General features: G+C 33.2%; 1 protein-coding gene across 5 annotated transcripts in view; it reads left to right on the top strand.

Annotated features, from left to right (window-relative positions):
- The window catches only part of gpc5a (glypican 5a), a 350,786-nt gene that overhangs the window by 33,833 nt on the left and 289,921 nt on the right, over positions 1–27,032 (top strand). For all 5 annotated transcript variants that reach the window (XM_088603546.1, XM_088603556.1, XM_088603535.1 and 2 more), the window contains exon 3: positions 25,671–26,365. In XM_088603546.1, the coding sequence (XP_088459672.1) occupies positions 25,671–26,365 (695 nt within the window). The remainder of the gene's footprint in view (positions 1–25,670; positions 26,366–27,032) is intronic.

The raw sequence follows: 27,032 nt of genomic DNA on the forward strand, positions 1-27,032 counted from the left end.
GGTGTGTGGTTGCTCCTATTTCTCTTGATCAGTTTACAAGAAGTGAATTGCAGGTAGAGTAGATCAAGAAGCCCATTCTATTTTCCTTATTTTTCAAGTAAAAGGTACAGTTTTAACATAAAAGTTAGATGTACTCAATCCAAGTTTCTGTTTTAAAATTTGGAAGAATGTTGTTTTTATTGCTATGGATATTATTGTTGTTCTACTTGGTATTCCATTATTTAACACTCTTTAAAAACTGAAAACTAAAAAGCTTTGTTTCTATCTTATCTGTGCACTGCATACCATATGAGGAGCAACATTCTGAAATCCTTAGGGCATTTAAGTTTTGTTGTGGTGTTTAGGAGGTGTAAAACAACCAGTGAAAGAAATCCTTGGGAAACTGCCAGTTTCTGCTTTCAAAGTCATCACTGTCCCACTGTTTGAAGTGTTGGAGGATGCATATGGAATATATGGTGGCACTGCCAGCTGCTTTCTAGTTGACATTTGCAAATTATACATCCTGTAACATATATTTTTTGTACTTTAAAGTAGTAATCTTTTAAGTTGTCAATAAAAAAAAAAACAATAGAATAGAAGTCCAGTTGGATTGTTAACTTGTTATAAGTACAAACACTGAAAGCTACAAATAATAATCCCTGTCCCATCCATGAATTATCAAAAAGCTGCTTATTTATGAGATGGGCTGCAGGATGGATGCCAGTACAGGGCACACACAGAGAGGGACAATTTAGAGACACCAGTTAATCTAGCCAGCATCTTTTTGGAAGGTGGAAAGAGAAAACCCAAGCAGGAAAATTTCTGATGCCACATAGAAGTCATTCCCACCCAGAACTGAAAGCAGGACCCAGGAGGTATGGGGACCAGTGCTAAACACCACGCTGCCCTAAATCCTGTCCATTTAACCTAGATCTTTAGTAAGGTTCAGAGGTGAATCCTATAAATACAGCATCTTTCATTTATTTAAATTGCTAAGTATGCTTTTTGATATTTGAGGAGCACTTCTTTTTTGTTTTCTCAATGTGTGCTTTAGACAATAAATCAAGAATTTAAGGCACAGCTTAATTTGTACAATTTCAGTTATATTGTAGGGTAAGAAATCTGCAAACACTAAAATAAATAATAAAAATACTAAACAAATGGTTGGTACGATAGCTCAGTGGTTAGCATTGGTGCTTCTTAGTGTAGGGGCTCTGTGTTCAGTTCTGGACCTGGGGTTCTACTGTACCTCTGTATTTTGTATGTTCTGAGTTTGTGTTGGTTTCCTCTGGGTGCTCTGGTTTCCTCCCACACTCCAAATACATACTTGTACAGTATATTAATTGGCTTCTGGCATTGTTGTGTGTGTGTAATTCAGATAAAGTAGTTAGAAAATTGATTATTATATTAAACAAAAAAAAATAGTGACTAACAACAGCAAACAACGTTGGATGTTTAGTATGAAAATATAACAGTATTCTAGTGGAGAACTGTTTTTTTTAAATTATTTTTAATAAATGGAGTGTGATTTTCTTACAGGTATCCATTTACTGATAAAATCTATTTTAATAAACTCCCTAGATACATTGGCATTGTCTGTACAGATCACGTACTGTACCATTCAGCTTCCTTTGTGGTCTTCTCAATTTGAAGGACCTCTTATCACAACAGTATGTTCCTGTAATTTCAAAAGTTTTTTAGTAGCACTTAAAAAAAGAATTAATTGCATATAGCAATCATCGTTGATTTTACTTGTGAACTCAATTATCAACACCCACCTCTTTTTCTTTGTCATAAATCATAATGGCCTTATCTAAAAGTAGGGTTTCTGTGCATAGTTTGTCAGTCTTGGGGCAGTAATAAATTACTGCAGAATTGTCAAATAGACAAAAAAGATCTGGTTGGTGGTAAATTGCTTTTGCTTGAAAATGAAAATGTTCATTTCCAAAGTGAGTTGTCTTTTGAGATTTTTCTCTTGTCTGTGTTGTGCAAATAATGTGTTTTAAACACACTGAAAGCCCCTTCTTCTTGCAAGTCTTTCGTATTTTAGTCTCTGCAGTCATATCACAGTCTTAGGTTTTGTCATATAACATTAGCTGATGGTCAAACAGATTATTAAATAACCAAAGGAAGGATTCAAGTTTCAAGAACCTTTTATAGTAATGTATAATACACCATGTAAAATGAACAACTTTATTAAAGCCCTTTATTTTCTTTTTCAAAACAATGCTTGTTATTTTTCAGAGGGCATAGACTTATATCTGATGTTTGTGATCAAAACAAATAATAGATGTTCTTTCTGTTGCAGTACCCAATTGAATAGATAAAATACTGTACTTTGAGTATTGAAATTGATGTAACTTATGCAGTAATTATACTTGTTAAACTCGGTTGTTTGATACTGGGTAATTAAACATCTCTTGGATATTTTTTAGGGCAGTATTGAATCATTCGTTGCAGCTAAAATGAATAATCTTAATTAATGTTTATTTAGAATGTTGATATATTGCTTTAGATTTATATAATACTTTCAACTCAGTATTTCTGTATCAACTTGAATCATAATGAATTCCATATATAAATGGTGGGAATTCCTCTGCTTTATGTTTCGCTGAATTGTGATTTCAGATCAGCTGAATATTGTAATCAATTAGTGTCTTCACTTGAGTGGAGTGTTTAAGAAACTTTAATATAAATGTTGATTTTGTCACGATTGCTACTCCTCCTCTTAAGGGCGCTCCAGCTCTTCCTCGTTTGCCTTATTCCCCGCACCTGTCCTTTGTTCCAGCCTCCTTCCTGTCCCCCTTTAAAAGCCAGACCCAGTCACCAATCGAGGCTCTGCATCTGATTTCCGCATCGTGTGAGCCCGGGAGCTGGATTCATCTGGCTCGTTATGCTTTTAACTTTCTGCTCCTGTTCCTGTTCCCCCCGCCGGTCCCGACCCAGTACCTGTTTTTAATCTCTTGTTTTGGATGGATCACCCAGCCATGGACTTTTGCTCAGTTTTGGATTCTCCTTTGGACTTCTTCTTGGATTGTTTGCCTCGGCTACACCTCCCCTGATCAACAGCACTCTATGAAAACCCCCCCCCCATCTTTATTCCCGTCTCCTGCATGACTTTTCCCCCCGTGTTTTCTCACTATTCCGGATTGTGTCGTCCGCATAGGGTCCAAAAAGAATGTTTTTGTGACAAATTTCTTGTACATTCTGTACTTATATAATACAGGGACATTAAACATGACTTACAGATGGTAAAAGTACCGATCAGGAGTATCTAGTGCTGTCAAGGATTGCCAATGTGTCTGTAGGTTTTCATTCCAGCTCAACCTTTAACATCCTAAATCAGCTTCTACTGTCTTCATAGAACCAATTTACCAAGCCTTTCAAGTGAAGATACTTTAAAGAGACCTAGAAAACCTGCATGCCAGCCCTTCATGAGCAATTCTGGACACCTCTTTTACAGATGGGCTGGAGCCTAGATCTTGAACTATGGCATTTAAAAGGATTAGGATTCAAATACAAAACATTAAGCATCAAATGAACAGGAAAAAATACTAAAGGTAACATATGCATCTCTGTTTCCAAATGAGAGCTTTACATGCTGTAGAAATTTTGTAGAAACATTAGCAGGTTTACAGTTGGTCTTCTCTTAAAGAGTTCTCCAGCTGAGCGGGACTCCAGCTGGATTAAATGCTGCACAGAGAGTCAGATTTGCCGCAGCTAGAGGCTAATACAGTGGCTATACAATACATACTTTATCAAAATGTTTCCCCTTGCTGAGGAAGAAAACAGAAGATTCCCTTGTCAAAGGAAACACATTTCACACAGTCATTAAAGGTGTGACTTGATACAACCAACAGTAAGGCACCAAAAATCTGATCTGTAATTTACTTATACTTCCTGTCTGAGCACTACAGGGTAACCATGGAAATGTATGTCTGCCTTCACCATTAGGTGGTTGACTGTAGGCTGATTCTTCAGATGTGTCTTATATTCTATTGTGTTTGATGTAAGCAGTAGGCACTTTTTTCTGTTTTGGATGTACTGTTTAATTTGCTATGTGTTTGTTCCTCATGTAAATTCATGCATTAGGGAAATTTGATTTAATGGAATGGTAAGCATGGAGAATTAACCATAAATCAGCTCTTAATTCTTGTGCACCATCCAGTATAATTTATTTTTAGAGCATGTTTTGAGTTAATTTTAATGATATCCAGTTCTTTGTATCTAGAATTAATTAAAATTAACGCAGATGAAGAAGTTATGAATTGGACAGAATTGGAAAAAAAGTTTAGGTGAAGGTATAGGACTTTTTTGTTCTTATATAGAGGATCTACAGAATCTTACAAATATTGGCAAATGGCAAGACACTTGCAGATTTGTTGTGGTATTTTGGACATGGCAGAAGAATAAAAAAAAGTGCAGAAAGTCTATTGCGGCTAACTGAGTTTTCTTCTTTTGTTTTAAATTGTGAGACATGGTGTGTTCATGTTTTCCTTATCACAGAGGTTCCTGTCTGGATTTTGTAGTCAATGAATTCATTCATGCTTGGTAATAGGGTTTGTAATACAACAAGTACTGTCAGCTGACTATTAAACTAGAGGGGCCGTATGTCCTCCTCTCATTTCTGGCCTTTCTGACGTTATGAGTAAATTATAGGAAATGCCCATGAGCATATGTTTACTTGTCAGCTGCATGTAAGCTTAAAAAAGATTTTTTATTTGTAAAAAAATAACAGGTTTACTAGTAGTTTATTCTAAGGTTTCCTTAAGCAGTACTTTTGTATTAAGGAATTATAGATTGTGTATTACTATATATTAAAAAGATTTGACTGCTTCATACTTTGGTCCTCTTAATCTAATATTATTTTTATTTCACACATTTGTTAATAAATCAACGACATGTAAATTGCCGGGTCATATGAATAGATTTCCATTATATTTTTCAAACAATATTAAAACAACACAAAGTTCACCAGTGAATTGGAATGACCTGACTAGTAGTTCTGGCTAGTCTTAATCCTGTCTTAATGGATTTGCCATATGCACTTAAATTAAACTGATCTAAAGAACTGTTACATTATTAATGCATCAGCTAATTAGAAAATATTATTTAATGCTGAAGAACAGTTTGTCCATTCTACAGGTGCTTTGTTTAGAAACAAATCTTATTTTAAACAGACCATTATTTGGTATAAAAAGAGTAAAGGCAAGCATTATTTTCTTTCTCTTAAAATACAAATAACACAGAAAAGCTGACAATAGATGAGGAATACATTTTTTTTTCAACAGCAGTAATTTTCTGTGGCAAAATCCCATTAAAAATCATAACATGAAAGACTCATTACTCATATACATGTAGAAAAAAGTGGAAGTCATTGGGTGGAGAATTAATGTGCCTGTTACATGAAAGGAATATCACAGAATGCACCTGTGCACCAGTTATAGCAAAGCCACAGAGTAACCCTTCTGGTTTTAGTTAACCGTAAGGATGAATAAATACAAACTGCAGCTGTGCCTTTCAAAAGCAAAAGCATACAGGTCTTCATAAATAGTAAAGTATTTACCTGACAAGTAAAACAAATGGGCAAAATAACAGCATATTCTTAGTTTATATTTGTTTTAAAACAATTCTGAGGTAATAGAATGCTGGCATAGCAACTCCTGTGTGAAAAATTATGTGGTACGGAGATTAATTTGCATTATAACTGCGTCCGTTTTCTGCTCCAGGTTTGCCAAGAAGTTAGTATTGTACTGGCTTCCTGTTCTTGGAAGGCTGACATGCATTGCTGTTAAAGAATTTGGCTACATCTCAGTTAATTAGCAAACTTGCTATTGTGTAGCAAACACAGAAGTCCAAGGGGGTGGGAAGGGCTCAAGAACAGTTTTTATTTTTGTACTGTTTAGCTTATACTGTACCCTGTGCCCCACTTATGCCATCTCCAATCTTTGAAAAACTCACTATACAGACATAAATGGAGGAAATGTAATGGTGGTCACTAATGGTGCCTAAACCATTCTGACCCTGAGGTTTTTTTAGGACAGTTTGTTCAGGAACAAATACAATTTTAGAAAACCATTCCTAGATCATGCTGAAAACAGCAGATGAAGCTACTTCCACCTTAATAAACAAAGTTCAGTATCCCATCCTTTGAATTTACGTCTATACTTGAATTAGAGGTGATAAAATGCAATTATTATTTGGTGATGTTCACAATTAAATTAATTTGTATTATGGAAATTTATTTTTAGTGGCTGTGTACATAAAGCTCATTTTTTATTGGTTTGTGGTGGGCAGTCCTACAAATCCAGTACCATTCTTTTAATTTGTTCATATCTGCAGCTGTGAACTTTATGCTATGACAGGATATCTGTGCTGTTACTGGAACAGTAAAGGGGAGAGGACATGGAATTGCTCTATGATCACCTGGATAACTTTTGTTTTGGTTTAATTTGAGATGAGAAAAGAGTTGGTAACTTATTTGTGGTGCTTAATCTCTACAAATGACTTTTTTGTGGTCATTATGGTGGTTTGTTGACTATACAGTGTCACAAAAATGTGTTGAGTTTATGTCAGTTTCATTAGAAAGCTAGAATAGCACCAGTATTAGATTATTTTAAAAACATTCCTTTACTTTGTGAATGATATATTGTTAATGATTTGAGTATTAGAAATACACACATTAATTTCTGTTACTCACTATGCGCTCAGAATAAGTGGTAAAAATGACTGAGAATTAAATTGTTCTTTTATAGTACCCACCTGCCACATACTTTACGGTGATCCCTAAGGCTTTCTGTAAGGGTGGAAAAGTTTGCTTTTGGAGACCTGGTCTGAGATTTATTGAAGGTTTATTTTAATTTGTAAACAGTTGTTTATTTGAGTTTTTGGTTTGCAATAACAGTGTGTGTGTATTTGTCCGTCCTGAATAGTTAACATTCAGTATTAATTGATGGAAGTTTTAAGTATATTTTATACATTTTTTTTATTCAGGTCATAAGCAGCATCTGAGAATTTGTTCTTTCTGTACTCTGAGGATCAGAGCACTTCGAAGTGCAACATTGAGGCCATACAAAATTCTAAAATATTGATCTAAAATCTCTAGAACATGAGGGAAAATGTAACATGCATTATTTTTCCCTCATGTTCTAGTGTAACTAGTTCTAGTTAGGTCAGCTTCATCCCATTGAATTAAATGCATATAATTTGTAATTCCATCTCAGTCTTGTGTACATGTCCCCCCCATTTGGAGCACACTCTTTAACAGCTTAATCAGTAAATTCACAGTTAACAACTCAATACTTTTAAAATGGAAAAGAACAAGAAACAGACTGCTCCTAACATGTTCCTTCTTGCACTAGTGATGTTTTTCTGTTTCAGCTTATCTATTTACTCATATCCTAAGTTGTGCTTTAGAAAGGTTTAGAGTACTTTACTTTCCAATTCTGAAAATATATGTGAGAGAAGTATTTGACAAAAGTGAAATTAATCTTTACCACAAAAACATTTTTTAATACTGTCTGTACATTAACAACAAAACATTGGCTTTTGGCTTACCTTTTCCCTGCAATGTTACTTGGATTTGCTGTACAAAAACCTGATTATTAACATTAAAACAAGGATATAAATTATGTGACCACAAATAACATGAATTCAGAGGTTCCAGAATAGCCTTTTGTTAAATTGCTGAATACGGTAATCACATACTGTAGTAAATATACCATGTGGAGAATTAATGATGCAGTCATTTTGCTTAAAATGGCATTAGAAGAAGTTTCTATTTATTAACATACTACCTTCTTTTCTATGTATAAACATACACATACCTCCTTCTTTCAGTATATTGTAAATATTTTCAATATATTGTACAGTGCCATGAGAAATCAGATCTAATTTCATGTCGGGGAGGGATAAAAATATCCATTTTAACAGTTTAATTAAAGAGACTCTGGCACAAAAGATATTTGAAAGAGTGAGACTACAAATGAAAGTGAGTAAGGGCTAAATAAAAGTTTGTAATATAGAAACAAGAAGACCTTGTACGTTAGTCTGTATGCAATTACACTATAATGCAGTTTTGCTTTATAGAACAATTAGGCATGAGTTTTTATATCAGGCCTTTTCAACTTTGTTGTGTTGATGTACTTGAATGATGCCAGGGAGCAACAAAAAAGAAAATAAATGTAACATTATCTGTATGAAAATTCAAGATGCTCTGTTCTGCTTCCAACTTCCTTCATGTTTATACAAAAATAGTGTTTTATTAAATTGAAAAATGTGACCATGAAATAATACCATTCAAATCTCTTTTAAAAACTCTTTCAAATTGATCGGAAGGTCTTGGTTTTCCAGTGTTTATTGATATTTTTGGCAATTGAAGAGGAAAAGCTGGCAAATTTCATTGATGTTATGAAAATATTGATGATATGTGATATGGAACTAAAGTGCCTCTGTTTCAGGCTTCATATTCATCCTCATCCTCTACCACAATACTGTTAGTTTAGTTTTTGGCTTACAGAGGCCACAATAAGGCCTTTCACTTACATTAGGCAGTCATTCTCTTGAGCAGTTTTGACAGTGTTTCTGTTGAAGGTTCATTCATTCCATGTGTTGCTCTGTGTTAACTGAAAGCTGTCACTGAACAAGGTATGCTTTTACAACTTTGTTACTTTCAGTGGCTCCCAAAATGTTGGTATTATTTTTTTTATTTGAAATAATCCCAGTTCTTTTAAAAGCTTTTTTTAACTGATGTAATATTTAGATTCACACATTTATTATAACAGACATTGAAAACTACAGACTGCTTGGAATGAATGTAGTGGCAGCAGACAAATGAAGGACATATTTTTTCAAACAGATCTTGTTGCAGTAAGAAAATGCCAGTATGTTACAGTGCAGCAGAGCATTACTCTTTTTGTTATTGTCCCCTTTTTCTGCCTTTTTTCTTCATCAGGTTGCTTTTTTCATTCACCATTTATTTAGAATTGTACCACAAAAGATCCATGGCTATCACTAATTTTGTTTATGAATGAAAAAAAGCCTCTAAACTGTGAAATAAAGAGATGTTAGTGAGGAAGTGCATAAAAATATTCTTTTAAGTATTGCCTTTAAAACCCAATATTTTAATTACATTTAAACAACTGACTTTCATATATTTAAAATGCGGTTTGTACTTGCTTAATTTAATAAATAATCGCTGAGTCTTTCTACCTAAAACTAAAATTTACATAAAATGGATTGCGTTGTTTTCCCTTAATAAAAATATTTTAATATACATATATTGTATACAGTATCCGCATACAGTAGGCTTTCACATAGGTGTGGTTCATGTCCTAATGCATTTAATACATAGCATTCCAACATATATATTCTTAGTCAATCACTTCAAAGACAGCTTGAGAATGATCTAAAATTACTTTTATAACCACACAATTATATTTCTCACTAAAAATCTGTCTTCAAATATATTCTTTTTACTTTCCATTGTAGTTGTTTGTAACTATTTTTATCATAAAAGGACCAAAGGAAGACCCAAACCTGCTAATATATTTGTTTGCCACTCAGAAACTTTGCCAAAGCTAATGAAAAAAGCTATAAAAAGAAAGCTAATTATTGTAATTTATAGTTACAGAAAGAGCAGTATCATTTATGTACGATAATGCTATTGCTCATTTTGTAAGATTGTGGAAAGGAAATAATTTTGCATGTAGATGCATACAGGAAATCTTTTGTTTGCAACTCAGAAGGATACTGGAAGCCAATATTGTTTAACTATTCCAAAAAGTATAGCAGTCGAAAAGTTGTTTTTGGAATTTAAAAAACAATTTTTATATTGATTTTTTCAGTATTCATTTTTTTCTGTATTCTGTATTTTTGTTCCTCAGGAATAACTACTATTTTTGACTATATAAATGCATATTACATATATATTTGACTATAATGGAACACTCGATGATTCAGAATCTTGCTATTCAGATTCTAAATTCTAAATGTCTTAACATTGGATTTCTTAGAATTCACAAAATATGTTCAGTATAATCACCATTTGCTCATGTTAGAAAGTTGAACCACGTCCTTAGCACAAATGTCATCTATCATATACTGTATATACTGTAATATTCTATATGTATCGTATTTATATGACTAATGAGTTAAATTACGGGGATGTCTGAATTTTTTAGGTTTACGGGCTTTACAATGGTTTTATTATCCTAAATGTCAGACTGTTGTAAAGCAGTAAACAGATTTTAGGATGACTCATGTGTGACTTGATTCTTGTTGATTGAATCATACTGTACAGTATATTGTAAGGGTTGTGGGAATCTGGAAGAAGTTACTTTGCCAAAGCTGATACCCTGGTTTCTTTTAGAAAATGGCTGTATAATGTATGTTATTTATCCAGATTCTTACATAGTGCATTAGTGACGTTTGTAGACAATGCCAAAATTGGTGGATTAGTGAACACTGAAAGAGCAGTAAATGTAACTCAGAAAGACTGAATAGAATTCAGGACTCTGCAAACCTGGCTGACTTGTAATGTAGATAAGTATATAGGATTACATGCAGGCAGCAGAAACATAAACTATAGATACAAAATGGGAAATGAAGAAGCTAGTTATGAAAAATACTTTTACGTCTGCTACAGAATGTGGGGAAGCAATAAAAAGTTAAATAGAATGTTAAACAGGATGTTAAAGATATATACTGTAGTTAGAAGCATAGAATTTAACTCAAGGGAAGTTATGCTAAAATTGAACAATGGAGTTTGTTTAAAAGATTGTGTACAATTGTGGTCACAATGTTACAAAAATATATTGCTCTGGAATCAGTTCAGAGAAGATCAGCAAGATACAGTAAATTCTGGGGCTTAAATGAATGTCCTACTTTTACAGGCTAACAGAACTAAATCTTAATAGTCTAAAACAAGAAGGACTCATAAGGACTTATTTAAACATAACTTTTCTCTATGAACTTTTTCATAATCAGTTGTGAAACTCAAACTAGAGGGCACAAGTAGAAATTACATAGACGCACATTCAAAACTCAGATCAGGAAGCAATATTCATACAGAAGTCTGGGGGTTTGTGGAACAAGCTACCCAGATGCCTTTGTTGAAGCTGATACCCTGGCTTCTTCCAGGAAACTGATGGATGAGAATTTTGGATCAAAAACCAAATGTTCCTCTTGTTATAGTTATATAACACAATATAACACATATATTTTAAGCTCAGAACCTCTCTTATATTTTTATGTTTATTAAGGATAAACTCCTTGCTTGAATCAATCACCTACTAGCAACCAATTGAGCTAGATGAGCCAAGTAGCCCCCTGCTACTTTTAAACTTTTGAATATTTTCTGTATGTCTTGTGTGACATTCCTCAATTTAAATATACTACAAATAATCTTAAATATTTGTTATTGTAAAAGATTAATAAAGCATATTTGTAATTTTCAGATTAAAAAAATATTTAATTTATTTTAAAGTATTTTACCCATTTAGGATGTATGTGAAAAGAAATTAGAACATTTGTGGTATGAAATAAAAGGACACTTAGAGTCATTATCTGTTAGAACTTTTTCTCACTAGTTTGGATATCCAGTTTGCACTCTAAGTACCTCAAGGATTTCAAAACTACTTCCTAAACTGCAAAAATACTGTATGTCTTCCACATGGTTTTAAAGAGATAAAATGGAGGTGTCAATCTTGTAGTTGTTTGGTGTGTGTTTTTTGGGTATTCCCATTTTTAAGCAATGTTTAGTTAGTTCAGTTCGCAATGCTGGCAAAAAATCCTCTTTTTATTTTGAAGAAGTAGAACCAACTACAAATATCTGGGCTTGATGCCAAGCTGCTTCTAAAGCAGCTTGTACTTAACAAGGAAAACTGTTTGCTAACAGTAACCCTTGACCGCACTGAAAGCACTCATCTAGGGGTTTATAGTCAGAAAACTTGATGTCTGTCTGTATTTCACTATTTATTTCTCTATTTGTGTATTTTAGGAGCCAATTTCATAGGAAGACCAGCATTTCACTTGAAGAGTAAAAAAATACTTGTTGTTACCATATGAGACTGTAATTCATTGCTATGATTTATATCTGTTCTCATTTAAATATGGTTCCTATGTTTTATAAGTTTACATTTTCATTCTTTTCATGTCAACTTTAGAACACAGTGTCATTAAAAACTCAACCCTGTGTGATGACTCATTAAAGCATTTTATCAGAATTTGCGGGGGGGGGGGGGGGGGTTGTCTTGTTCTGTTGTTCATGTAGAAGAGTAGTTTATGTGAAAACACAATCTCAGTACAATTATGAACATATGAATGTGTTCAAAATATTTATGTTTCTAATTTATAAAACACAATGAACAGAGAAAAATATGGTATCTCATTTTCAGTGTATTAGGTAATGGCATAATTGCACTTAGAGGGAAGGTTTAACTGCAACCCTGGAAATAGTGTTTCAGGAAATATTTATTGATATGTTGGAGCTTATTTTAATTAACATCAATGTGGAAAATTAAATCATTCATTTTCATTCTCCCCGATACATTGTTGAGCTAAGAGAATGTAATACAGAAGTTAAGTGGCCCCCTCTAGTGGTCTAAATAGTAAACAAGCAAAGTTTTCTGAATCCCTTATTCTTGAATTAAAAATAATTTTGATATAATAATATTGATATTATTACAGTATGTAATGTTTAATGAATGTGACTACATTCATTACAATATTTTAAACTAGAAATAGAATTATGTAGCTCTATTTAAATATTTGCAGGGTATACCTTTGTAATATTTGAGTTTAAGATCTCAGAAACAATTACTTCTTCATTTTAAGGATCAAGGGATTCAGATATACCTTCCCTGAAGTGGCCAAGAAGTGCAGTTAAGATTTCATATTTTGTCAATCTCTTGACAAAAAATTCACCCGATATAAAAATATGTGAAGCATTAAATTGTTGTACTCTCTAGTGGTGTTTAAGCAGTGGTATGTATATTTAAGTATCTTGGATAATGTACTGTATTTCAGCCTTTGTTATCATGTATTGCACTGAAATGCACTTCTAGTGACATTTTGCCACACATCTTAAAACTGAATTCGGGACCCATTCAGTATTGCTCTATCATTGTACTATAATGCCTTCAGCATAAAATACATTTTATATTTTAGACTGAAAGTTATAGAACCATCCTGATGATCTTATTGAGAAGAAATTCTTATTTGTAATGATCGCCTGGCCAGGAGACTCACATCACTGCACAGAAGTTGTGTAGAAAACAAATTGTAAAAGAATAAACAAAACATACAGTATATAAAACATGGCTTAGAAAATAATTATTTATGTAACACATTCTATTACTGTCTGATTTCTACTGAAATAATTAATGACTCTGGGCAACAGAAGTAAAAAAACATTTAATTAGTTTAACAGGTATTAAAATAACATAGTAAATACAATAGTTGTAAAATGGTTGGCAAATTAAAAGGTGGTCTCTAATGATCTGCAATAATCTGCTTTGCATTTTCATAACCCAAAAGCAAAGGTGATGTTTGACCTCCAATCCTAACATAATCTGTTTCAAAAGAAGAAAATTCTGAGTCATATGAAGAAAAGACTGAATTGTATAGTTATATTCTGTAAGTATGATATACTGATCATACTTTAAAGCATACTTCTTTACTTCTTTACATACCATCTAGACTGCTACAGAGGACGGTATCAGAGATATAAAGAACAGGGGAACAAATTACAAAGTAGATGCAAAAGAGTGTCCAAACAAAGGGAGATCTGGGGGTGAGGTGTGAAAAGCTGAAATCTGTAAATGAATGGAGAGGTTTTTAAAAGAAATTAGTCAATTAACATTGAGAGAAGGGGGAAGGTGAGATCCAAGTTTTGTTATAATCTTCCAGTGTCTTTCTGGAGTAGGAGTCCTGAAATTCCTTTAAAGGGACGTAAACAGAAAGGTCTGTGAAATTATGGCTGGGAGAGGTGAAAGGCGAAGGTACTGGCTTGAAGAGATCTTTGATCCTCACTCCTCTGGAGTGTTGTTTGAAATGGTCAGCCAGTCTTCTTCCCATCTTGCCAATTTAAAAGTAAATACGTGCTTCATTATCTTGAAATTATATCACAATTTCCTGGCATAAAAAAACTTTATTTCTTTGATATTCCTATGATTTGGATTAATGTGAAAATGTTTATATCAGATGTCTCATCACTCTGATAATGTAGTTTTGAATGCTTTTTTGTTTGTTTTAGGTTAGTGTGGAATATATTTTTACATTTACTGCAGTTTTAAAGTAAAGTACAATATTTACTTCCCAACATCTTATCCCTTATACTGAAGTATTTTTCTTTGTATTTTACAGAAAATGATAATTAGATAAAAGGAATGGAAAATGCTAAAATCATAAGCTACATCTGGTTTAACTACATCTATTACAATTTGTTTGTAGGGTTATGACATGGTGTTTTGCAAGGAAATCATTTTAAGGCAAAAATGGATGACCAGAATAGAACATCTAGACTCATATTACTTATTAACTTAGTTCTGATTTACTGTACATCTGTTTAACTAAAACTAATTTATCATTTGTATTCTACATTTCAGTTTTATCTCTTTGACTTTTCACTAACAAAGCCCTGTGATGCAACATTATTATTTGTTTATGAAAGGCAAATGGTGACTCTTAACATGGTCAGATAAAAAAGGACAGGACAACATAACTTTCATCACTAACCATTGTACAGACACATATAATAGCATTGAACAATTGCTGAATACTCATGTTGTTTACCATGACATCTGTTGCTTTTCATCTTGGTAAACCTTGAATCTTGTGGAAATATTGACAGATGAGTTAGGTAATACTTATGGCTCTGCAGATTAACTTTCTTTTTACTGAACAGTGTTATAATATTAGAACAATGTATACTGTTCAACTGTTTTGCATATTTAAGAATCTTAAATTCTTAAATCTTGAGCATGCAAGGTGCATGTGAGGCCTGTTTATGTCAATCATTACATTTTCCTTCTGTACCTAGGTATTGTCTGCACACTTGAATCTTGGCATCTACTTGAAGAAAGCTTGGTCCATATAAGTGGTCAATTCTGAACAGGGCTAATTCTAAACTTTATCCTGAAGTACTTCTTGGACATTGTAGAGTAGATTTTAGTAGAAAGATGCATAAATTCACTGAAGGAACAAGTAAAGGTTTATTCCATGCTAAAAAGAAAAGAGATACAACATTTCGGCTGTGGAGCCTTCTTCAGGTGTGTTCCTTTCCAGCCTATGCATGCTGACGCAGCTGCCTACTTGAACTAAATTCACTGAAGACATGGAATGCATATTTTGCCACTTTCCATAATCAGAAACACCTAACACGTAATTGCCCTTACTGTTTTTACATTGAAGTCACAAAAGTATTCATATTCTAAAAGATAGTTACATCCAGGACTTGCAATTGCAATATGAGCTTCCAGGCTTCTTTTTCTTTTTGTATATATGGCTTCATCTTGCAATATAAGCCTAAAGCATCACCTGGGAGTCAAGGTTGTATAAGCACCTAGTGCATAATATGTTTAACCTCATGGGCAAAAATGATGTTTCATTTCAAGTCAAAGAGCCATTTCTTGGAAAAATCTTTAAAATATTTGCATTGATACAAATTCTACTTACAAAAATCCTAAACACTGAACAGTTCACTTAAATTTCCTTCATAAAGAGATCCCTTGTAGAGATTAACATGTAAAGTTATTTCCCTGTCCTCTGTGTGTGTTCTTTCCAGGGTGGGAGTTGGTGGTTTTTACACATTTTGGGAGTGTTTGGAAGTGGTACATTCTTAACAGGTCTCTTTCTTTTTGTTCTTTATTTGTAATAATTTCCAGTCCAAACTTTGTACTATTGCTAGTTGATGGTCCTAAGCTGGGCCTGTCACAACAGAATTGGATCTTGCTGGCTGCATTGTTGGGACTGTGTTGTCAGCCTCCCCAGTCCCTCTCCTGGCATCACTGGATCCTGGCCTTTCTTGATTTTTGGTGCCAATCCATGGCTTGTAGTGTTTCTGCTGATGCAATCGAAGCCAATTAAATTTCTGATCTATTGTAGCTGTTTCATCATATTTTGGGGGTCATTAGTCAAGTGAGTGCTACTGAGGTGGGTGGAGATGGATTAAGAAAAAAAAATTCTGTTCTTCTTGTTATATTCTGAAAAATTTATAAATCAAACAAATCTAGATCATCAATCTCCTAACAAACTACACAGATACATGTACTGTATACACAGTCGTCAACAAAAGTTTATAGAACCCAAATGAGATCTATAATTTTAAGAAAATTCTATAAAAATAGGAAAAGTTTTTTTTATTTTTTATTTATTCTAAGATTATTCACATCAAAGCTAGATATTTTTTGGATTTTTTCTACAGTTAACATCTAAAGATATTGCCATGACACCAAAAGGCATTGCCTTTTGTGATTTCTGGGGTTTATTGAGCTTTACAAAATAAATTACTATGAATAACTGTGGAAATGTATTTCTCCATAGCTGAAAAATTTATTTAACTCTTTCTATTTACTTTTCAGAGGGGAATTAATCACTGCTTGGTGCTCATTATACCACTACAGGCATCTTACATTTAGTATAATTTCAGTAGGATTTTTAGTAGCCAGCAAGAATGAAGGCTCTTTTCATCCAATTTAAAGGCTTGGTGGCCAAACTGGATACCTGACACTGGCTTTTTTTACTTCCTTTACTCACCCTTTGTGCCCTTAACATTAATTTGTGCCAAAGCCTGCTACTGTTTGACTCCAAAGAAAGCTAATGATGAAAGACCTGTGTTCCTTTGGGATTACTTGTTTAATGTTTAAGTGTTTTGTTTTGCAATGAGTGCCTTATTTCTCCTCTGCAAACAGAAACATTCTTCTTCATTTTTGTGAGCCGTGTTAAAGCATAAGCTCAACAATTCCAAAAAATGTACGAGAAACTAAATGATGAAAATAAATGTCTCATTTGAAGTTTAAGGGGAGATTAAGTACTATAACTACTGTTTTTTTTACTACTTTGCAAGTAATAATAAGGGTTAAACTTCCAAGTACTGTATATACCTATTTGGTAGATACTTTCAACAGGACAGGAGTACCTTATATCATGTTCAAAGGAACTACAGATCATTTTCACATATATTCATGTGCAGGACTCTTAAATCCTAGGAAGGTGACATTGAATTTTATTTCAAAATGCAGATACAGTAGTTGTGCAATCTTGGATTTTCAGGTTAAAATTAGTTTAGTTGTTGAATAAAATGTCAAATGCAAGATTACACTTTGTGTTGTTGGAAGTGAAAAGATCAAATTTATCTTGGAATGTAAATTACTTATGGAAAATATCACTTTTTAAGACCAACTGCACAGTGATAGGCAATAAACAATCCATGAAAGGAAACAGCTGGCATACTCTAACTGCTCACTAACATAATCTTTGGAATAAATCAGATTGACACAAGTATAATATGGTGCTTTTCTGGAAACATTTCCCATTACCAGAGCACTCATGTCCTGCCTCAATTATTCCTACCCTAGCAAATGTTCCATAAATCAATTTGTTTTATTCTTTATTCCCTAGATAAATGTAAAATTTTCTTAAGTTTAGGAAATATTTCAGAACAAATATATCAAACATGAGGAGATATTTAAACATCTTAAACTATACCTCTCATCGTACTGCTACAGTAAATTCATTGTTGCTTGACTAGTTAACTCTCATATGCCCATTCATAACCACTTTATATTTCAAATAATTATGTTCATTTTCTCTATTATTGTTTCATATTGGATCATTGCTCAAAGCAATTTTGAGGTGTTGATGATATCCTGTACATACATTATCTAAATATTGCGGTGATTATTTTAAATATTTTTTCTTTTTGAATGAGACTTAGAGACTTCAATTTTTTCTTTGTTATTACTTAAGTGCTTAATACATTTTAAGAAGAAATTTATTTTTGAAAATTTCTTTATATGCAATAAGAAGAGAAGAAAGAGAAGAAAACTAAAATTAGAACTGTAAATCAAAGAGTAGCTTTCTGTAAAATAATAAAAAACAATACAGACTGCTACCTAAGCTACCTAATACTTCATTTAATGAAGTGCTCACGGTAACCTGATTTTGTCTGTCAAGACATTCAAGACATACATAAATCCCATGAAATTATAGAATGCTAGCATGAGTTAATTTATTGCATATTGATTAACGTCTCACACAAACTGTGGTTTCACAAACGACAATTTATACTGAACTACTGCTTCAGTTTCAAAAGGCATACACTATCATGATTGCAGCTGATGAAAGAATTAAGCATTTTGTCTGAAAATGACAATCTATTGCAATTGAGCATTTTAATCATTGGGAAATGATACTGATTTTAATAATGGACGGTCTAGAGTTTGTACTATTAAAATAATACAGGGTCTCAGGGGAGCTTGACCCTAACCCAGCAAGCACTGGTAGGATACACCAGGGCAGTACGCCAATCCATTGCAGGGCTCACACAGACACAAACATGCAGACACTTGCACCAGGGACAATTTTCCCAGAAGCCAATTAACCTACCTGTATGTCTTTAGACTGTGGGAAGAAACCATAGCACCCATTTTAAACCCACATGAACATACATGTAGGGAGAACATGCAAACTCCATGAAGAAATTATCTTAAGTCAAGAATTGAATCCAGGGTCCCAAGGCCACAAGGCATCAATGTTTACTACTGTGCCACCGTGCTGCTTGATATAGCTGAGAAATACAAAAATATTTTAGAAGTTGTCTACTTTTCAAAGGTCACTGAGAATTGAAATCAGTTGTTAGTTTTATATGTGATATCATAGATGTCAAAATGTCCTAGCTAAGTGGGTTTAAAGTATGATCTGTGAATATGACATACAGTACTATCACCAGGTATTTTATATTTATTTGATTTTGTCTTTGATATTTACCATAAAACAAAAAGAGACATTTTTATTTAAAAAAAAAACAACACAACAAAGCAGCAACAATAAGTCTTTAAACCTATTTTCTAGTTGTCTGAGGTAACATAAAGACAAAGTTTAATACCAGGATTGTACAATAATGTCATCTTGTACTTTGATAGGACTGGAAGGAATTCACATTCACTCCGTGAGTAATTGTGATTCTCACTGTCCTGCTTTTTTCACTGTAGGTTAAACTGTTTCTTGGTATTTCAGATTCACATTAATGATTCTTAAGAATATATTTATAGTAAATTATAAGATGTCTCATTTAATTGAGAATAAATTAAAGTAAAAAAAAAGTAAAATTCTCAAAATCGTCACCTGCTAGGCCTTGGTTTCTGTCAGAATTATTATCTTTTAAATACAAATATATTCCCACTTTAATTAAATCCTAGTAGCTCTGTTCTAATCTTGAAATTTTCAGGCCAAACTGAATAATAGAAGGTGTAGCTGGTAAAGGAAATAAATCAGTTTTCCACTTACACCTTTTGTGTACTAGCAACAAAAGTTTGGAATTGTTTTGAGGCAGAATATAAGAAGCAGTGATATTGCAGTGCTTTTTAAATGTCCAGTATCTGCATTTCAAACATAGCATCTTATTTGAGATGGCTATTGTTCATTTAATTTCCTTTCATATCCATAGGAAGACATTTGCTTCGTTATTTTGGCTGAAGATCAATCAGAGCAGTTCCCAGAGATGTAGAGGATCTTTTGCATTCATTTCCTGTATGCATTTCTTACATAAAACAATATTATACAACTTTCTATGTCAAGCACTCTAAATCATACCAAATTTGTTTTGCTCTTTTATTATTTGTGCCTATCCTGAAGCAAAATGTTAAAAAGCTTTTGGAAAAGATTCTGAAAGCATATTTGTGTATGTTAGTTTTGCAAGAGGTGCAAAGAAGAGAACGCTTTTTTAAGTTGGACCCTTTAAAATATAAGCCACTTTTCTATTCTTTCTGCATACAGAAATACAAAATCTTAAGTCTGAATTCTCAGACATACAGTACAGTACTTGAACAGTGTGACATAGCTGTCAGGAAGTGTAGAAGGTTAATGATTTTCTGGTGGACTCGAACAAGTTACAAAAAAGTTACAGAAAACCTGCTTTGAACTTCCAGCACTGTACAACCGCACCTCCGAAAATATCCACAGAACATTTGATTCTGGCAAGAGAAGTAACAAAGAAATAAAGCAGAAATGGTGGATTGGAGTTCCTGTGATCAGGAAAAAAACAAATAATATAACAAATGATGTTTATCCAAACTTCACTGAAATCAATGAAAAAAATGAAATAATGTTCATTTAATTTAAAAAAACATAGTGTAATATTTTATTAATGTCTTTGATTAGGATATGATTTAAAATAAATGCAACCTTTCCCTTCCCACACAGCTCTTTCAGATCCAATATTCCTTGACAGTTTTCTGGTTTAATCTTAATCTAAAAAGTGTGAATATGTAAATCTATTTGAGTACAAATGAGCCCAATCAATAGCACTAAGTAAAATAAAGAATTCCATGGAACTAGCAGAGAACTTATTATTTACTATTTATTTTTCTCACAAAAAATTGTAGTTTGAGGAGAAATTAACGATACTTTAGATACCAGGCAAAAACAGTTTTAATGAATTTAACGGCGGCAAAGGAAAAATAGCTAGTATTTAAAAGTGTTATTACAAATGTGTTTCAAGTGACCCTGGATTCAGGAAAGAAAAATAAACACATAGACTCTCACACTCATATGCCATACCAAGTGAAGCTTTGATGAATTCCTGCTCTGTTTCTGAGTAGATCATTGCTTTCAAAGCCAAATGTAAACAGTGGCTCTGAAAAGCAGTGCAACTAGCACTTATATTAGACACTCCTTTGATAAAAAGTCTGTAGCATGACAATTTCAAGAATTCCTTGCTGTCTGAATTAAAAAAATACTGATGCCACCTGGAAAAAATAACACCACCACTCAAAGCCTGGTTATAGTACTTGTTTTGCACAGCTCAGATTTAAAACTAACAGACTAAGAGGGCTAATCACAAGTTTTGGATTAGTCAGTCAGGAGTGCTGCTGTCCTTGTATTTTCATGTCCACGTGGCAAGACCAACACTGTCTGATTGGCATACTTGAAACTGTTATAACCCGTCTAACACCAAAACCATATAACACCAAAAGCTTGCATTGGTTAAATAGAAAATATAATCCAAACATTATTAACTAAAAACGTTTGCTTATATATCATGTCATTACAATGTAGACTGGGAAAAGTAGTATAAGAGTAACCCACCATGGCTTATGTAATTATGATCACTACCTTGCAAATGTAAAATTGTGCTAACTCTGCTGTACCTGTGATGGACTGGATTCCTGTTGTTTGTTGAGATAGGCTTCAGCTCCCCTGTGACCCTGAGTTGGTTAGAAAATGGGTGGATGGATATGTTGTACTTCAGTTTGAGACATATAAATAAGAGATGTGTGTGAATTTCACATTAACTGTGCATTTCATACTACCCAAACTAAGCTTATTTGGGCTAATTCTGATTGAATGATTCCATTGCTCCTGATAATAACTAGTAGTCAGCTGAAAATGACCATGTCGCCACATGATGTACCATTTGTTTGCCTCAAAAAAGAAGCTGTAGCTTCTATGTATGTTCTGTGCTATCAGCATTTTTGGGATGCATGAGGATATTGTAAAAAGGCTGATGGGCATTATAGCTCGGCACTTCCAACAGACAATATTTACTAATGTGATATATTTATTACCCAGACAGGCTATTCCTGAAATGGCCTGTGGTGCAGTTCCAGAGCTCAGTATTAAAGCTGGATATACAGTGTCTTGCAAAAGTGCTCACCTCCTTCAAATGCTGTCCCGTTTTGTTGAATTAGAAATGATGTACTGTATATGTTTAAAGTGAATATTTTAATCAAAATCTGAATGACTGAATTTTTATTGATTAATTTTTATGACTGAAAGAAATTAAATCTGCCAAGAAAAATAAAAAAAGAAAATCTCCCTGCATACTGAAATTAGTCCAAGAGCATAAAATTACTTTAACAAAGATTTTGTCATGCTATGTTTTTTGAGAAAACTAGTATTCAAGCCTTTTCTTTTGACTAGGGACAAAGAAATAACTGTTTATTTGATGTTTTTATGTGCTGAGATTTATGGAGCTTTTTAGCCAGTCATTTTGTTGGAAGACGTTTTTAATTGGTAAGATTAATTACATGGAACAGTTACCGCCCAAACATAGATGAAACGTAGATGAAAGTGATGCAGTGCATTATTTTATCATATTATCTTAATGCTGCTCGAGTAATTAATAGAGTATTATGTGTGAAAGGCATGACTCCTTGACAGCAGTCGACAGAGAATGACAAATACACAGCCAGTGAATATATAGTAGTGCAAGTATATAGTATATATTTAAGAAGGAATCTGAAACTGAGTGGGTACTTTGCTTTTTAGCCAAGGTGTCAAGACTGAGGTCTACTCATAGTTCACAGCTGCTCAACATCAAATGTATAAAGTTGTCGAGTTTGGTGTTGTTGATGTTAGTGAAATCAAACTTCTGGTGGACTTAACAAAATTGTGAAACGTTTCACCCAGTGTTGTCATTTGTAGTTAATGTAAGAATATAACAAGGATATCTTACACCTGCATAACAAGGTGTAAGATACACCTTAATCCTTTTTCTCTGGCTTATGTTGAAATATTCATAGACAGTAATTCACTTAAATACTTTAGTACCAAGTACTAAGGTTATAAATAGACTTCTGCAGCTCTTGTGCTAATTCTGTAGGTCTTGTGCTAAGTAAAGCTACACTGCATCGGCAATGTTGGAATACTTGTTCTATGTACAGTAAATTATACTGACTCCCTGTGAAATATAGAGGTTCTTCTACTCACAGGTGATGGTAAAGATTTATTTTATGGATTGATTGTATAAGCATACTGGAGAATACTGTATGATTCAAGCCCTCAGTTTCCCTTTGCAGATTAGGTGTTTCCCTCTAGATTCCATGCTTACATCATCTTAGAAACCATTGCTTCTAAAACATCAGCAAGGTCACTGAAGTTTCTACCAAATTCGTCATAACAGGCACCCTTTTTTCAATGCCACTGTGGTTTCTTTCTAGTCATAGGCACCAGGCCTGTCCAACATTTTTTTTTATTCCTAAACATGCTGGGTTGATATTTGCTTAAATAATATGAGGAAAACTTGTGTGGAAGCCCTTCCTTTCAAAATATTTGTTGTCCATCATTTATTCAGGTAGTTCCATTTTTTTTACCATTACAGGTACATATTAGACGTTTGTAGACCCCAGATCATGTGCTTTGAGACTGGTGAAGTGATATAGTTTTTTTTTCATCTCCACTAATTGGCAGATACATAACTCATTACAGGAGGATCTTTATCCAAGGTCATGAAAAGTCTGAGAGGATTAACTTCAGTTCATGACTATCTGAATTACTCTCACTGGGAACAGTCACTGAGACTATTTTGCCATCTGAAATGTTGCACAGCTGAAACTGATTAAAAGTCAGCCAAGAGTGTACATTGTTCCAGTTCTCTTTGGCCAGTTTCTGTTGTAATTAATGCTTTGTATTTTAATTGACCCTATAGTAATTAACAGTTACACCTGACTGCAAGATGAATTAATATTTTCAGTATTTTGTGAGGTACAGTACAAACATGCAAAGTCATATTCTAATCTGGAGTTGTAAATAGTACAAATTAAACTTGGTACATTTTTTTCAAAGAAGGATTTTTATACAGTATTAACATTAGGCTATACGTGTTGATTGAAAATAAAATAAAATCTACTGAACAAGTGTCTTATGAATGACATACTATATGTTAGTTTGCAGATAGTACAGATAAGCTAACTGGGCATTTTAACATCTGAAATTATTCATGAACCAACATTAAATTACATTTCTATTACATATTCCTTTCTATATATTCTATATTTTTGTATCTGGATTTTGCAACATTTTTCTATTGAGCCAGTTCTATAAAGTAATTATTTTCATTAAAATGTGTTTAAAAAGTCTTGTTACTTCCCAGATTGGCTGCACCCAGTAGCAGTTGGCATGGTGATATCTTTACATTTTTTTAAAGATGGTGTTCAGACTTAAGCAATTGCAACTGGTGTAGTTATAGTAAACGTTTCTGTAAATGTAAATATCTTTTTTTTCTAGCAAGTTAAATCAAACCTCAAAACTCATATTAACTTCAAAGGGAGAGTGCTCTTTACAACAAGGAAAACAAAGATTGCTTCTGAAATCTTTTTCTGACTTAATATTTTATTCTTTCAGCTTTATCTCTTGAGACAACTATCTGTTTAGATGTAAACAATTTCATCGAATATAAGTATTTTAACTGGAAAGGATGTGTATTTTTCATTCATCATTCATTTATATAATTAATTTGTTGTATATGTCTTTGCATGCTAAAATTAAAATCCGAAAATTTTCAGTTTGTGTACATGAAGTGTGGCCTTCAAGTGTTCAGAATTGTTTAAAATGTTGAATTAAAGATAAACTTGGAGCTTTATAAAGTACAAGCTTGAACTCTTAATTGTTTTATTTATTAAAAGCTGTATATTGTCAGATTCATATGACAAATTAGAAGTCATTGTTAGTACATGAAGTTAAAATATATATATTTTTTAGAAAACCTATTTTACATGTTTGTACACTTGCTAATAAAAAGTAATTAAATAATTTGCATGCTTGATATGAGATCTATTTAAAATCATTCCTTCTTTTCTGCTGTTTGTAGAGGATATAAAATGGGAGTCAGAGATCATTATGTGGGAATGCTAATCAGATATACTTGGATACAACAAAGATAAAAATTAGATAAAGCATTTTAAGGGAGAGTTAGTTTTGCAATTTATTTAGGATCTTGAATCACTAGAATTAACTTCCAGACTGTTGTAACATGTCTGATTACAAAAAGTAAAAACAATTCATATGTACAGTACATACAGTACATGTTATATATAGAGGTGGAAATCAACACTACATCACGAGTTACTAAGTAGTATATATATTGTACATAATATAAGAATAATATGTAGTAATATGAAGTATCTTCTTTACCATATCACTGGCTGGAGACTACATTATTTTAAACGGTTCTCACATTCTTAACAGGCCTTCACATTAAGGTAATGCTTATAAGTACTCACATGCTCAGAGAGACAAATTATGCAATTCAGTTTCACTGGGCTTGATGCAACTTGATGCCCTAGAATATATTGAATGCCAAAATTTAAATCATTCTGTTTAAGGACATCTGTTTCAGAAGGTGATTTAACATGTTTTGCATTTTAAGAATAATACTTGGGTTTTTCTTTAGCTTGTTTTTCAATGCAAAACTGAAAATATATTGTGGGCAGACATTTTTTCATAAGGTGCAAAAAAAGTTAAGAAATCGCACAAGAAGTACAACAAGTTCTTACTTTGAGAAACTCCACATTTCTTTGGAATATATCTACTTAAAAGAAAAGTAATTTCACAAAGTGAAATGCACTTCCACAAGTTTTGCATAGTTTCTTGACTGTTGAGCTTTAGAATACTCAAGTTGTGTAATGAATATTGTTTTAAAAACATGTGCTCTCACTTTTCAAAACACCTAATAGAAGTCTTCTTTTTTTCAGAAACATTTGAAACACTCATCCGGCATGCTGAGAACCACACAAATACATTGTTTCGCACAACATACAGAAACATGGCTGCGGATGCTGCTGGATCTGTTAAGGAACTCTTTACAGATGTAGGACTTTTTGTGTTGGGCTCTGAGGTCAGCGTTGAGGATTTTGTCAACAGATTTTTCGATAGCCTGTTCCCTTTGGTTTACAACCACCTCATAAACCCTGGCTTGACAGATATAACGATTAACTATGCTGAATGCATACGGATGACAAGAAGGGACCTGAATCCCTTTGGAACCTTTCCCAAGTTGGCAGTTGGACAAATAGGAAGATCTATGCTACCAGGACGTGTTTTCTTACAGGCCTTGAACTTGGGAATTGAAGTTATTAACACCACAGACCACTTGCAATACACAAAGGAGTGCAAAAGAGCACTACTCAAGATGCAGTACTGCCCCCATTGCCAAGGGCTGACACAAAGCAAACCTTGTATGGGATACTGTCTAAATGTGATCAGAGGATGCCTGGCCAACATGGCAGAGATTGACAGTCACTGGAGGGAGTATGTAAGGTCTTTGGAGGAAGTGTCAAATAGCATGCATGGAAGTTATGACGTTGAACAAGTACTGCTTAACTTGCATTCACTTGTGAATGATGCTATAATCCATGCTCAAATAAATGGACCAAAGCTGTCAGTTCAGGTAAGAACATAAGCTCTAAATACAAAACCACCCATTCATACAGTATATTAAAAACACAATGGTGTAGGATATCACTTTAATATTAATTATTTATGATAGAAATATCATAGAGGTATGATATTAATTAATGATTATGATAGAAAATGATTATTTTCTTCAATTGCATTATTATATATTTATATATTATACTGTGACTTCATTGGGCATTATTGTAACATGTTGTATATTATATATTGAAAAGGATAAAGTGGCTTATTCATTTTTTTGGGTGAATAAACATCACATAGGTGCAGAACCTCCAAATTATTTGCTAACCCAAACACATCAAATATAAAAAATATAAAGGAATAATCTAGTTTAATGTTTATAGCCATTTTAATTTTTTTTTTTTGGTGAGGTTAGACTAGATATATTGCATTTTCTGGCTTCTTAATAAAAATACACGATAAAACAACCATTTAATAAAATACAAGTCAAGGTTAATTCAATGCTAAAAAGCAGATCAGAAGAGTAAAAACCAACAACATTGTAGAGTCTCTGGAGCCTTCATTAACTGTGTAATCGGCAATGTATACGCCTGAAGAAGTCTTCAAAACCAAAACATGACATTACCTCCACCATGCCTCACAGATGAGGTGTTGTTCTTGAGAGTATCTGCAATTCCTCT

The sequence above is a fragment of the Lepisosteus platostomus genome, chromosome 2, assembly GCF_059453375.1.
Source record: "Lepisosteus platostomus isolate fLepPlt1 chromosome 2, fLepPlt1.hap1, whole genome shotgun sequence".
Classification (NCBI taxonomy): domain Eukaryota; kingdom Metazoa; phylum Chordata; class Actinopteri; order Semionotiformes; family Lepisosteidae; genus Lepisosteus; species Lepisosteus platostomus.